Genomic DNA, 13069 nt, shown 5'->3' on the forward strand with positions numbered 1-13069 from the left:
TATACCAAATCAGAAAAGAAAGAAAATGGCTTGGTCTTGATTCAAATTCTCAAGACTATTTTAATTTACTTTTTTGTTTAAGGTCTGAATCTACCAAGATATAAAGTAACATGGCTTAAAGTACTCCAGAAGTTTTCTGAATCTCAGAAACTTACAGACTGACCTCCAGTTTTAGAAGTGAATGAAATTGATGTTTACTTTCTGGTGCCTTGAGATAATCTTAATTTACAGTGACATAAAAAAGACATACTCGGGCCGATTACAGAGCCTGGTTGTGCTTTTGATTCCACCTCCACATGTTCTTGAACAAGAACTGTAAGGTCCCCACGGTCCCCAATCGCCATCTACAGGACGTGTGTCCATTTCTTTGTTTACACATAGCCCATGGTGGCAATGCTATAAAAATAAAACAAAAAGAAATGATTCATGCATTATCTAATTAGGACATCGCAGTAATAATAACAATAGCACGAAGATCAGTAGAAAAAAAGGTACACAATTTTAAGCAAAATGTTATCAATTCAGAAATGAGATTACATGTGACACCACTTTGTGAATATTTCCTGAGTATCTACTGAGTAACTGTAAAATGATCGACAGAAGGCAAAAAAGAATAGGAAATTTACCTTGCCTATGAGATCTAGAGTCTCATTGGAGAGGGAAGACCTACACATATGGGGAAAACTTAAATAGTATAATGAAAAATATTTTTAAAAAAGAAGCAAACAAATATTTGTTAATATGGTATTTGTCCATGTTTCTATTTTTTATGCAAAGATATCTATCACTCTCCCATGCCTTAAGCTAACTTTCTGCTCTATCTTGTTCAAAGTCTCAAAGATCACTTCATCCCTTGCTTTCATCAAGAAAGTGGAAATGTACAAAAGAACCTGCCCAAAATCTCCCACCATCCCTTCTACCCACCCTTTGTGCCCTCCATAGGAACAAATCATTCAATATGAGAAAGCCATTATAAAAGTGAACAAAAACAAACTCTCAGAATAGAATATACTACGTGCATGTAAATTTTGTGGGCATCTTACAGAAACATTTAAAGATTCCTTGTATGTTCCTTATTTATTTATGTATTTCTGAGACATCAAAGCATGAAAAAGAATGTTATACTATTCACCATGTAGTAAAATTAACTCATCATCAGATGGGTTCAGCATGTCTTCATGCAAATAGATTTACTACCAAAAGCATTTAACAGACATCTCACATGTAAGATAGTCACAAGATAAAGGAACTAGAGGAGAGTGTTAAGGCCAAATTATAGGATATTTGTTTAAATTTTCCTTTAATAACAGGTCCATTTAATACTGAAAATGGCTAATGCATAGGGGCTCACTATTTTTAATTGATTTTTTTAAAAAGGGAATTTATACCTATCATGATCCACATTTTATCCCAAATGCCATCTCTACCTTTAATCTACATGGGCTTTATAGTAGGTTTCAGTATCTCATCATATTTACCTGAATTCCAGCAAACCCATGCCCTCCATACCATATCACCGGGGGAATATTTAAGTGGCTAATAAGCAAATGAAAAGATGCTCAAAATTGATAATAATCAGGATAAGGCAAGTTAAAATCACAATGAAATTCTATTTTGCACCCATCTAGAATGGCTAAAATTTTGTTAAGGCTAACACTATCAAAAATTGGCAAGGAATGCAAAGCGACTCAAACTTTCATGTTTACATTGCTTGGTAAGTCTAAAATGGTTCACATATTTTGGAAAATTGTTTGGTACTTTCTTATGAAGTTAAACACACACCTACCTTATGACCCAGAAATTCTACTCTAGGTATTTACTCAAGAGAAATGCAAACATATGTTCACAAGAAGACTTATACAAGGATGCTCACAGCAGCTTTATTCATAAAAGCTAAAAACTGGTAATGACCCAAATATCCATCAACAGGAAAATGGCAAACAAATTATGGTGCAGCTGAATTACACTGCAACATAAAGGAATGAAGTACTGATGCACACAACAATTTGAATGAAACTCCAAAACATTATGTTGAAAAAAAGCAGCTTGACCCACTCGCTCCTTGCCAAGACAGAGTATACTGTATACTTTCATTTACTTAAAATCAAGAACACACAGGAGATGGGGCAAAGATGGTAGACCCTGAGCTCACCTCCTTCCATGGGCACACAAAAATTGCAACTATTTACAGAGCAACTATCAATGAGAATGACCTGAAGACTAGCAGAAAAGATCTATAACTACAGATATAAAGAAGGAACCACAACGAGATGGGTAGGAGAGAACATAGTACAGTTAAGACCCACACCCCTGGGTAGGCAACCCACAATCAAGAGGATAATTACAATTGCAGAGGTTCTCCCCAAGGACCCAGAGGTCCAAAACCCACATCAGGCTCCCCGGACTGGGAGTTCTGCACTAGGCAGACGAGCCCCACAATGTCTGGCTTTGAAGGCCAGCAAGGCTTACTTGCAGGAGAGTTACAGGGCTGTAGGAAACAGAGACTCCACTCTTAAAAGGCACACAAAAAATCTCATATGCTCCAAGACCCAGGGAAGAAAGAGGAATTTGAAAGAAGCCTGGTTCAGACCCACTTGCTGACCTTGGAGAGACTCCCAGAGAGGGAGAAAGCAACTGGGACTCAACCTGGAAACACAGACTCTGGCAGGAGACATTTTAGGGAGCTCATCCTACCACAAGGACACTGGTACTGGCAAGCACCATTTTTAATCCTCCTGCTAGCTTATTAGCATCAGGACCTGGCCCCACTCACCAGGCTGCTGGCACCAGTCCTGGAACGCCCAGTCCCTAGATCCCCAGAGACTTGCAGCCAGCCACCAGACAGAGCTCCACCCACCAGGGGGCGGGAATCAGCCCTGGTACCCCCTGGGCCCTGGCCCCACCACCAGCTGGCCTACATGGACTCTGGGACGAACAGGGCCCTGCAGCCATGGACCTGGACCAGATTCAGCACATCAGTGGACCAGCACTAGCCCTGGGATGTCCTGGGCCTTAGCCCACCTACCAGCAAACTGACCAGCTCTAGGACCCCCAGGCCCCACAGTTAGAGACCCCAGAACCCAGCTCCACCCACCATGGGCCACCACTAGCCCTGGGACCAGATTCACCCACTAATGGGCAGGTACCAGTGCCTGGACTCCCTGGACCCCACGGACACCATCCCTGGGAAGCACCATGGCCCCACAGCTGTCCTGGGATCCAGGCCCACCCACCAGTGAGCTAGCACCAGGAACAAGCCTCTCCTAACCATGCAGCCAGCCGCACCAGGACCCAGCCATACCCACAAGTGGCCAGCAGCCTCCACACAAGGCAGAACCTGGCAACCAACAAGACCAAGACGACTCAAATCATATCAAGCATCTTTTCTGACCACAATCCTATGAGACCTGAAATCAACTACAAGAAAAATATTGCAAAATACACAAACATGTGGAGGCTAAACAACATGCTACTAGACAACCAATGGGTCACTGAAGAAATAAAAAATACCTAGAGACAAATGAAAATAAAAACACAACAATCCAAAATCTATGGAACGTAGCAAATGCAATTCTAAGGGGAACGTTTGTAGCGACAAAGGCCTACCTCAGGAAACAAGGAAAATCTCAAGTAAACAACTTAACCTTATACCTAAAGGAACTAGGGTAAAAAGAACAAACAAAGCTCAATGTTAATAGAAGGAAAGAAATCATAAAGGCCAGAGAAGAAATTAATAAAGTAGTTACAAAAAAATAATAGAAAAGATCAATGAAACTAAGAGCTGGTTCTTTGAAAAGATAAACAAAATTGATTTATTCAGACCCATCAAGAAAAAAAAGAGAAAGGGCTAAAATCAATAAAATCAGAAATGAAAAAGGAGAAGTTACAACTGACACCACAGAAACACAAGGGATCCTAAGAAATTACTATAAATGATTATATGCCAATAAAATGGACAACCTAGAAGAAATGGACAAATTCCTAGAAATATACAATCTCTCAAGACTAAATCCCAGGATGAAAAATAAAATATAAAAACACCAGTTCATGAAGTTCACTAGTAATGAAATTGAATCAGTAATTTAAAAAACTCCCAACTAATGAAAGTCCAGGGCCAGAGGGCTTCACAAATGAATTCTACCAAACATTTAGAGAAGAGTTAACACTTATTCTTCTCACACTATTCCAAAAAATTACAGAGGAAGGAATGCTTCCGAATTCATTCTACAAGGCCAGCATCACACTGATACCAAAACCAGACAAAGATATCACAAAAAAAGAATTACAGACCAGTATCACTGATGAACATAGATGCAAAAATCTTCAACAAAATATTAGCAAACTGAATTCAACAATACATTAAAAGGATCATACACCATGATCAAGTGGGATTTATCCCAAGGATTTAATCATTCAATATCCGCAAATCAATCAATGTAATATACCACATTTCATTATCTTGGTGAACCCTATCACTTGACATCATGTTGGCAGATTTAGATAAGTTCATGACTGATGCTAGAATGGCAAAGATGTAGTATGGTAGGCAGTTTATCTCGCAGTACAATGTATTTTAAACATTAACACCAATAAAGATCTGAAGAAGCCACTTAAAACTTTCAATTATACTTATCTGAATTTTTAGGATAAAACGTATACAATGGTAACATCCTTGAATTTGGGGGATTTGCTGTAATATCTATGGCTAGACTCATTTTTAATAACAAGACTATAATATGCTTAGATAACTAAATATCCATGTTATTATGTAACTATAATATCCATCTGCTAGATCTTGAAAAAAAGGGTAAAATTAACATTTTAATTCACTTGACAACATACTACATCAAACAAATATGGCAAAAACATTAATTCAACTTGCAGAACAAAAGTTGACAGCGAAAAGGAAGAATGCTGAAACGTAGAGCAATCGCATCCTTGGATAATCTCTTGATACAAGACTCACCCTTCGAGAAAACCTACCATCCCAGGACCACAGTTTGTTCCATCTGCCAGTGGCATGTGTTGAGTGCGACAGCCCTTGTGAACTCCTTCTGCACTCGTGCACCAGAGACGCCTGCATTGTTTCTGCAGAGTAAGAAAAGGCAGGCAAGCAAGAGTGAAAATAACATTATAACCACGGAATCAATTCAGTATCATGCATTGGTTTATAAGCTGATCTTAGGTACTTCCTGGTTTCATGGTCAGAGCGGGAAATAATCAGTAAACAAACCTTTGCTAAGTCAGTCCTAGTCATCGATTTTCCTCTAAACACATAAAATGGCAACATTTCATGTTTTAAAACTTTTGGATTATCATAAAACACTGAACAATGGAAGAGATGTCTTGAAGTAGAAGTATTCAAAATTATGTGAGACATTTTTCTCTCTTTGCGAGACATTTTTCTAAAGGACTTTTTGTTGTTAAATGTTATTCACAAGGAGTTTCCAAAAGTCCCTTTTGATCCAACAGTGGAATGTATGAATAATGTGCACAGAAATATTGTATAATGTATACTGGTTTCCTATTTTGTGAATATAATGCATACTTTCAACTTTTGAACAAAGAGTTCTGAAGTTTTCACAAGATAGGAAAATTCACAGAGGCTCACAGGAGCTATACCCAAGATAATCTCTTTCTGTTTCTGAATTTAAATTCAAAGTTCATTCAGTACCTAAGTCAGGCAGGAAAGAAATGTATCTTTTATAACAAAAAATTAAGGTAAATCTTCCCCCCTCCAAAGTAGATGTTTAAAAGCTTATAAAATTTGTGATTATAAATTTAAGATTTTAGGAATAATATTCACTGTACGGAACATGCTTTGTATGTCCCTGTGCTCACTGTTAAGTAACTTTCATTCATTCATTTATTCATACATTCCTTCATTCATTCACACATTCATTTATTCATTCATTCAACATGCAGTAAGCATTTATTTTCTGGTGCCTATTATGTGGCAGACCCTGAACTGCACCCTGGGGATATTTAAATGAATAAATAATGCTGGATTCCTGGTCCAATGATCCTCACTATCGAGTAGTATAGTAAGCAATTTAGCAAAGTTTTATACAGGAATGAAGAAAGTGGAATGAGTATTCTGCTTGGAAAAGTAAGGCATGGATTCACCAAAGTAGTGACATTTATTCAAACTAAATCTTAAATTTAATTTACCCTCAAAATAAGGTAAAATCTTGGTTATAGATTCAGTAAAAATGTTAACTCAGCTATTTCGGTGGAAATTTAAAGCATCTAACCTGTGAAAAATCCTCAAAATAAATTATAGAGTAATGGTTTAATGAAAACTAAACAAGACTCAAATTTCATTCCTTTGGATTCAAATCTGTATAAATTAAAATGTAGTCTCTGAGATTCCTGGGGCCTTTAATACAATTCATTATCAAAACACTTATATTTTCTTCTCCCACCCGCAAAACAACATCATTTGAAAATAACTATTTGAATGCTTTTAATTTTCAGTAACCTCTCTGTGACTCTGTTTTCTGACTGGGGATACTTTTTTAAACCTCTTCCTGACAAATACTAAATTTTTCTAATACTTAAAAATTTTTAAGATATATTCAGCACACTGCCTGTCCAAGAGAATAAATGTACATTTCGAAATGTAGTCAAACTACAACTTTATGGTAGTTTTCAAACAAAAGGACATAATTTTTCTTACCAAATAGGGACATACTTGTGATCCAGGACCAAACATAAGTTCACATTGCTTGTTTACATCATACACTGATCCAGGAAGTTGTGAAGACAGATCATATATTCTTCCATTTGGTTTGTCAAGGAGGCATTCCCCATGACCAGTACTGTAACAGTGACAGAAAACAAAGTATTGTGAATACATATGGATGCATTTCAGTATAAGATGCTTTATCACATTTTCTATAGCTCTGCACTTTCAAAGAGACTATCAGTATTTTTTCATAATTTAAAAACCAACTCACATGAAAGTCAGTATGAAAACCTCAGTTTATAAAGGACATTTTATGTGTTTGTTCTCATTTGATCCCCACAACTGCCTTAAAGGTAAACATTTTTTAAAAAGAATAACAAATAAACAAAAATTCATCACAATATCATGTTTGAAACATACATTCCTATTTTGATCAGACTACACTTTTGGTCTGCTTTGCTATCCAATAGCAATGCCCTATATCTAATGTCCAAATTGTCAAAATGTAAAAAGTAAAGTTTTCAGATCATCTGAAAGAACATTGATAGCTCTAAGTGACAACAAAACAAAGGAATTCCCAAAAGTGTTATGTGGTCTCCATCTCAAAGAGGTTTTTTTAGGAAAAGAATGTAAAGCAGAGTCAATAATGTCAGCTTTGGGAGTTTGCATTTGGGTCTCATCATTTCCCATAATGCATGGTGTGAACAAGTTATTTAGTCTCCCTGAGCCTAAGTCTCCTCATCTGTAAATTGAGAGTGGTAGTGTCTACTTTGCAAATTGCTATTAAAGTATATGATATAACATCTTTAAGGAGTTAGAAAAGTGGTAGATAGTGGTGAAAATGTGTATTTGCTATTCCTAGTTTGTCACACGATAGATAGTCTGCAGAAAACTTTGTGAAAATGTTCAGCCATTCTAATTGGGTTAAAAGCAGCAATTTATTCAATTGAAATAATTAGAAGAAATATCTTGGGGGGGATTTTTTACGGCTAGAGGGCATATTAAATTTTGTCCCAAAAATGAACATGTAATTTTTAAAATACCCATTGGCTAGAATCATATTACCCCCTTCCAAAAATAAGCACACCCACTGGTATTTTTAATCAATACCTCGGTCAGCAATTGAACAAAGCTATATGCTATCATGTATAGATCAGCAACTGTGTATTGTGCTTTCAAATCAAGTTCCCATACAAGGATAAATAATCACTGCTGATTATAATTAAGGGATATATTTATACACATATATTCCAAAACATGGTTTCATTTATTCCTGTAGTTCTCGTAAAGATAGGTAACTAAAACCGCACAAATTGGTGATTAGAATATGTAGTAGAAAAAAATCAAACAGTATTGTGTTTATAAGAGCTTGGCCTTGCCTTTTGAACAAGTTTCAGTAAGTAGGACAGAAACACCATTTGGATAAGAAGTTGGGAAGCAGAGAAACCTGGTAGGAGTTGAAGAGGCAAGGCAAGAACAATCTGGATTTGCCTCCTGTCTTCAGAGCTGGGAAGAGCCTCCAAAGAACAGGTAAACCTAGAGATTCCATATCCCTTCAGAGAACTATTTGTAATATTCATAGTTTGAATTTAGCTATTCTCTGCCCTTCAAGGGCACCTTAAACTTGAGCTAAACTCCTCTTAAACTATTACCTAGTAGTGTCTGAAAAAATTCAAACACACACAAGGAAGCTTTGATTCCCACTGACTCCCCCTAAAAGAAGTTTTTCCCATAACAGAGAGCCCAAATAATGAAAAAAAAATGATAGCTAGATCTGAACTGCCCCCCCACACACCAAAAATATTAGTTAAGAATGAAATAATAAAATTCTTTTCTTGTTTTTAAACATCCATTTGTACAGTGAAAGTAAGCTTAAACAATCAAAAACTCAACAGAGATTGAACCACTCTAAAAGAACATACAAGTTTCAAATTTCATAATCTAATAAATGTTCAATTATTTAACTAAAGTTACACAAAATCACTTACTCTAGGAATTCAGTGATATATTTCTGACTACATTTTGACCAGGTCCAAGGACTTGTGTGGTAATTTAAAGTTGGAGCCATTACATGATATTGATGTTTAATTCCAGTTTCCTTACATTTAAAACTATCATCGTGTGGAACATTAAATCTAAAAATAAAAATAAACACTTAAAAAAGAACACTAAAATATGTATACAACATTAGAAACAGATCTCTTGTATTTAAAGTATAATCTAAAATTCAGATAAATCTGATTACATCAGGATTTGTACTCTTGACCTCTCCATAAAGTATTGTAATGCTAGGGTTACCTTCATGTTTAGAAGCACATGATGTCTGAGAAACAGTAGATTATAACTTTGATCAGTAGCACAGTCTGTTGATTTGGTATTTGAATTTAAACAATCAAAATATTTGGATTCTGGCTCACTTCATCACAATATGGACTTAGCATTAACATAAAAATAACTGTAGTTTCCAACACACATACCCTAGGAGATGTGTGTGGAAAGATTAGGTGAAGGCTCTACCACACTAAATTCCAGACCATTGACTATCGCTACAGTATCAAAAAAAAAAAAAAAAAAACACACAAAAAACACTTATTTAATTTTGTATCACTCTATATTTTCCATCTATTTCATATGAAACAGCCTAAGTGCTCTTTCTGGTTTATAATCAATAAGTGATGATTTGATTGAACTGGAATAATAAAAATATTCCTAAAGGGCAACCAAATCTTCACAACAAGAGCAATGATATTAAATGATTAGCTGGTCAGCAACAAATCCTACACATTCTTTTGAGGACCCCAGTAAAAACTCACATTTAGAAGAAACCTCTTGATTCAGATCCTTGCCTGTTGAAATTTGTACTTAAATCAGTATTTTAATTAAACTACTTACCTATATTCTAAAGACACGTAAAGAGTTTCTCAGGAAGAAAATAAATGTCTAAGATGGTACCCTCTGCAAGAACACTCTTCTCCTAGTTAGCACCAGTAGTAACCAGAAATCAGTGCTTTCCAGATGTTGCAATGCATGAGGTACCTCAGGCAGGTTCCTGATCTGCCCCCACTTCAACAAACAATATAAAAATCTGAGTGTGTATCTTGTGGATGGTCATGAGATATAACCATGCTAAAGGGAACTGAAGAGGCACTAGTTTAATAAAAATGATCTCCACTTGAAATTATTCCAGCTGAATACTCTAATGACGTTAAGCCATGACCAGGAAAAGAAAATGTAGTCAAGAGAGGCAACTCTAGCCTCAATTCCTTATTAGCAGATAACCAAGAAATCAAAGGAGTACTGGGGGTACATTTGGGGTCATTTTTCAGGGGATGAGTTTCAGAGGGGTTTCTGATTTTCTCTGGGAGCTGCAAGGGTATCATGGGAAATCACGGCCTCCACATTCTTAGAGCATAAAACCCCAGTAGAATTTTTAATAATGCAGGAACAGATAGGAGAATCTCAAATTTAAAAAAACAAAAAAACAAAAGATTATGGAACTGGGAGGAAATTTTTTTTTTAATCTTTTAGTAATTAAGAAATTCCCACAGGCCACATCTTCTGCTGGGGCTCTGAGCTATAAAAGCAAGAAATGAATTGGTACTACAAATATTTTGGGGAGTTCCCCAGAACCAGGGGCCCCTGCAGGCCCTCCCATAAGATGGTAGAGCACAGTACCTGGTCATGTATAGGATAACAAGGGATAGAGGCCAGAAGTGCTTGTCATGTAATCCAATACAGTAAATGAAATAAAAGAATTCCCAAGCTCTAGTTCTTTGCTTAGTCTGTTGATCTGTGCAGCCTGTCTGACCTAACATAGATCACAAAAGAGCCAGAGTTAGAATTTCAGGGGTGAAAATTAAACTACTAATACTTTATAAAGATATAAAGGTGCTAATTACTCAATTGAAGATGGAATTTTAGACATTTGTGCAATGGTATATAGAAGGCACGTTACTGAGGTGACAGAAGGTACTTACACATGCCCAAGCTCATGGGCTATGGTAAAGGCAGCACTGAGTCCATTTTCTTCACTAATAGAGCAGCTCCGTAAAGGATCACACAGGGTACCTAATTCTGCTAAACCTGAAAAAGTTCACGTTTGTATTTCAACAAAATGGGAAATACCAGAATCATAAAGAAAGCACTAAAGCATTTATCATTGGTATTACTACTTAGAAATGAATGCAGTTGACTGTTAATATTGCATGAACGTTTTGTAAGGTGAAGAAAAAAGAACAGAATGATTTGTCTGTAGTTGAAATCTTTTTAGCAAATTCTTGGATTCTTTTACTAAAGAAAATAATCCAAAATATGGGATAGGCAAACAATTTTTTAAAAAACAGAAAAATGAAAAGAACATTTATTACAGGAAGAATGAAGTTTTAGGCCACATTAGTGTGCATAATAGGAAAGGTAATAAATGTTTAAATTGGTAATAGCAATAATAAAGAAAAGAGCACAGAAAAATATAAATTATCTTTTATTTTTTAAAGTTTTGAAGCAGCATACAATTATTCAATTACCATATGATAATTAAAAGAGTAAAAATATGTTAAAAGCTTAGAATAGTGCCTGAATTTAATATGTGTTAAATAAAACATGATAATGATATAATCACTGGAAGCACTTGATTTTGTAACCACTTCAGCAATGGGAAATGTATCACATGTCAAGATCTAGTCACTCATTTAAATAACAACGTGCAACTCTGCAACTCGAATTGCTGCTGAAAGAAGAAGACAGCATGAACTGGTTGGACACCAAAGACAGCAATAGTTACAGTTGATATAGTCTTTTAGTCTAGAAAAAGAAATTCAAAATAAATGTTCATTATAATAATCCTACTCCACCATCAACCAAGTTAGCATTTCATTTTACTTTTTAACATAATACAATGGTTTTTGCTATTGCTAGCCTTCAATATTTGCCTGCAAATTTATCTGCTCTCCTACAATGATTCCTTTCATTAAAAAAAGATTATCATATATAAATAATCAGTTTCTTTTTTTTTTTTTTAAAGTTTAATTTTATTTATTTATTTATTTATTTATGGCTGTGTTGGGTCTTCGTTTCTGTGCGAGGGCTTTCTCCAGTTGTGGCAAGTGGGGGCCACTCTTCATCGCGGTGCGCGGGCCTCTCACTATCGCAGCCTCTCCTGTTGCGGAGCACAGGCTCCAGACGCGCAGGCTCAGTAATTGTGGCTCACGGGCCTAGTTGCTCCGCGGCATGTGGGATCTTCCCAAACCAGGGCTCAAACCCGTGTGCCCTGCATCGGCAGGCAGACTCTCAACCACTGCGCCACCAGGGAAGCCCAATCAGTTTCTTACTGTAAAGTTTTGCATTTAGAAATTTCTTAATATAAAATAAATATTTATATTACCTACTGTGTTTTAGCTCCCTCTTCCTATGTATTCTTTTAGTCATAAATGTTTAGTCATAAATGTCAGAATAAACTGAACACATTTCTTTCATGAATATGCTGGTGTTCCCTTGCCTTCATTAGTATTTTCAATTTGCCTAGTGGCTCAATTCCAGTGTATTCATTTTCAGGGCTGTGTATCTGGAACACAATATTGACTCCATTACCACCTAAACTTTATGTTACATGCTTAAAGATAGATATATTCTAAAGTGAACATTTTAGTCACATGACATATCTGTAAAAATATGCATTGCATATGGTTAGAGACCATGATCAAATATCTCCATAGGCAAGACCAACAAAAATCAAAGTGAATGTATAGCCTTATGATACCAAGCAGCTGGCTGAGGGTTTGTGCCTAGATTCACTCATGTTGATTAAGGGTTCTCTAAAACTGGGCAGAGATAGAATAAAGTAGCAGAGGCCCAAATATGACACAGATTCCCCATGTTTGGAAGTGCAAGAAGCTACACAGAGTCACCAATCCATCATGTTAAAGAATAAAAACCATTTTTTAACATACTTTATAAAACATGCTCAGAGACTAAGGCAACAGTACTTGCAAAAGGATATACAAGCAAGAAACCTAGTAATTATTACCAACATCTTGTATTTGTCATTAAGAGCTATCCTTAGGGTGTGTTCAATGGAGGAGTCAAGAATAAAGGAGCAGCAGCTACTCAGGGGAGGAATTTTGGGGCAATGGGAGAAGTATAAGGAAGCAAATCCAACTCCAAGAAAACACTAAATCCTCTCCTATGTCGTGTTCTGCAAGTTCCCAAATAGAGGCACTTTTTGGACTCAGAACCCATTGTCTAAAATCCTGGCCGAGTCCCTGGGTGGAGAAAGACCCTGTAAAACATCCGTGTGGCTGACAGGGACTTGGTGCTCCAGCCTGGGGTCAGGGCTGAGCCTCTGATGTGCGAGAGCCGAGTTCAGGATACTGGACCACCAGAGAC

General features: G+C 36.5%; 1 protein-coding gene across 1 annotated transcript in view; it reads right to left on the bottom strand.

Moving 5' to 3' along the window:
• The window catches only part of ADAMTS20 (ADAM metallopeptidase with thrombospondin type 1 motif 20), a 200124-nt gene that overhangs the window by 102722 nt on the left and 84333 nt on the right, over positions 1-13069 (bottom strand). The window contains exons 8-12 of the mRNA XM_036866768.1: positions 10666-10771; positions 8677-8823; positions 6680-6821; positions 4984-5088; positions 251-396 (exon numbers count right to left, since the gene is read on the bottom strand). Coding sequence (XP_036722663.1) covers positions 251-396; positions 4984-5088; positions 6680-6821; positions 8677-8823; positions 10666-10771 — 646 coding nt within the window. The remainder of the gene's footprint in view (positions 1-250; positions 397-4983; positions 5089-6679; positions 6822-8676; positions 8824-10665; positions 10772-13069) is intronic.

The sequence above is a fragment of the Balaenoptera musculus genome, chromosome 10, assembly GCF_009873245.2.
Source record: "Balaenoptera musculus isolate JJ_BM4_2016_0621 chromosome 10, mBalMus1.pri.v3, whole genome shotgun sequence".
Taxonomy (NCBI): Eukaryota; Metazoa; Chordata; class Mammalia; order Artiodactyla; family Balaenopteridae; genus Balaenoptera; species Balaenoptera musculus.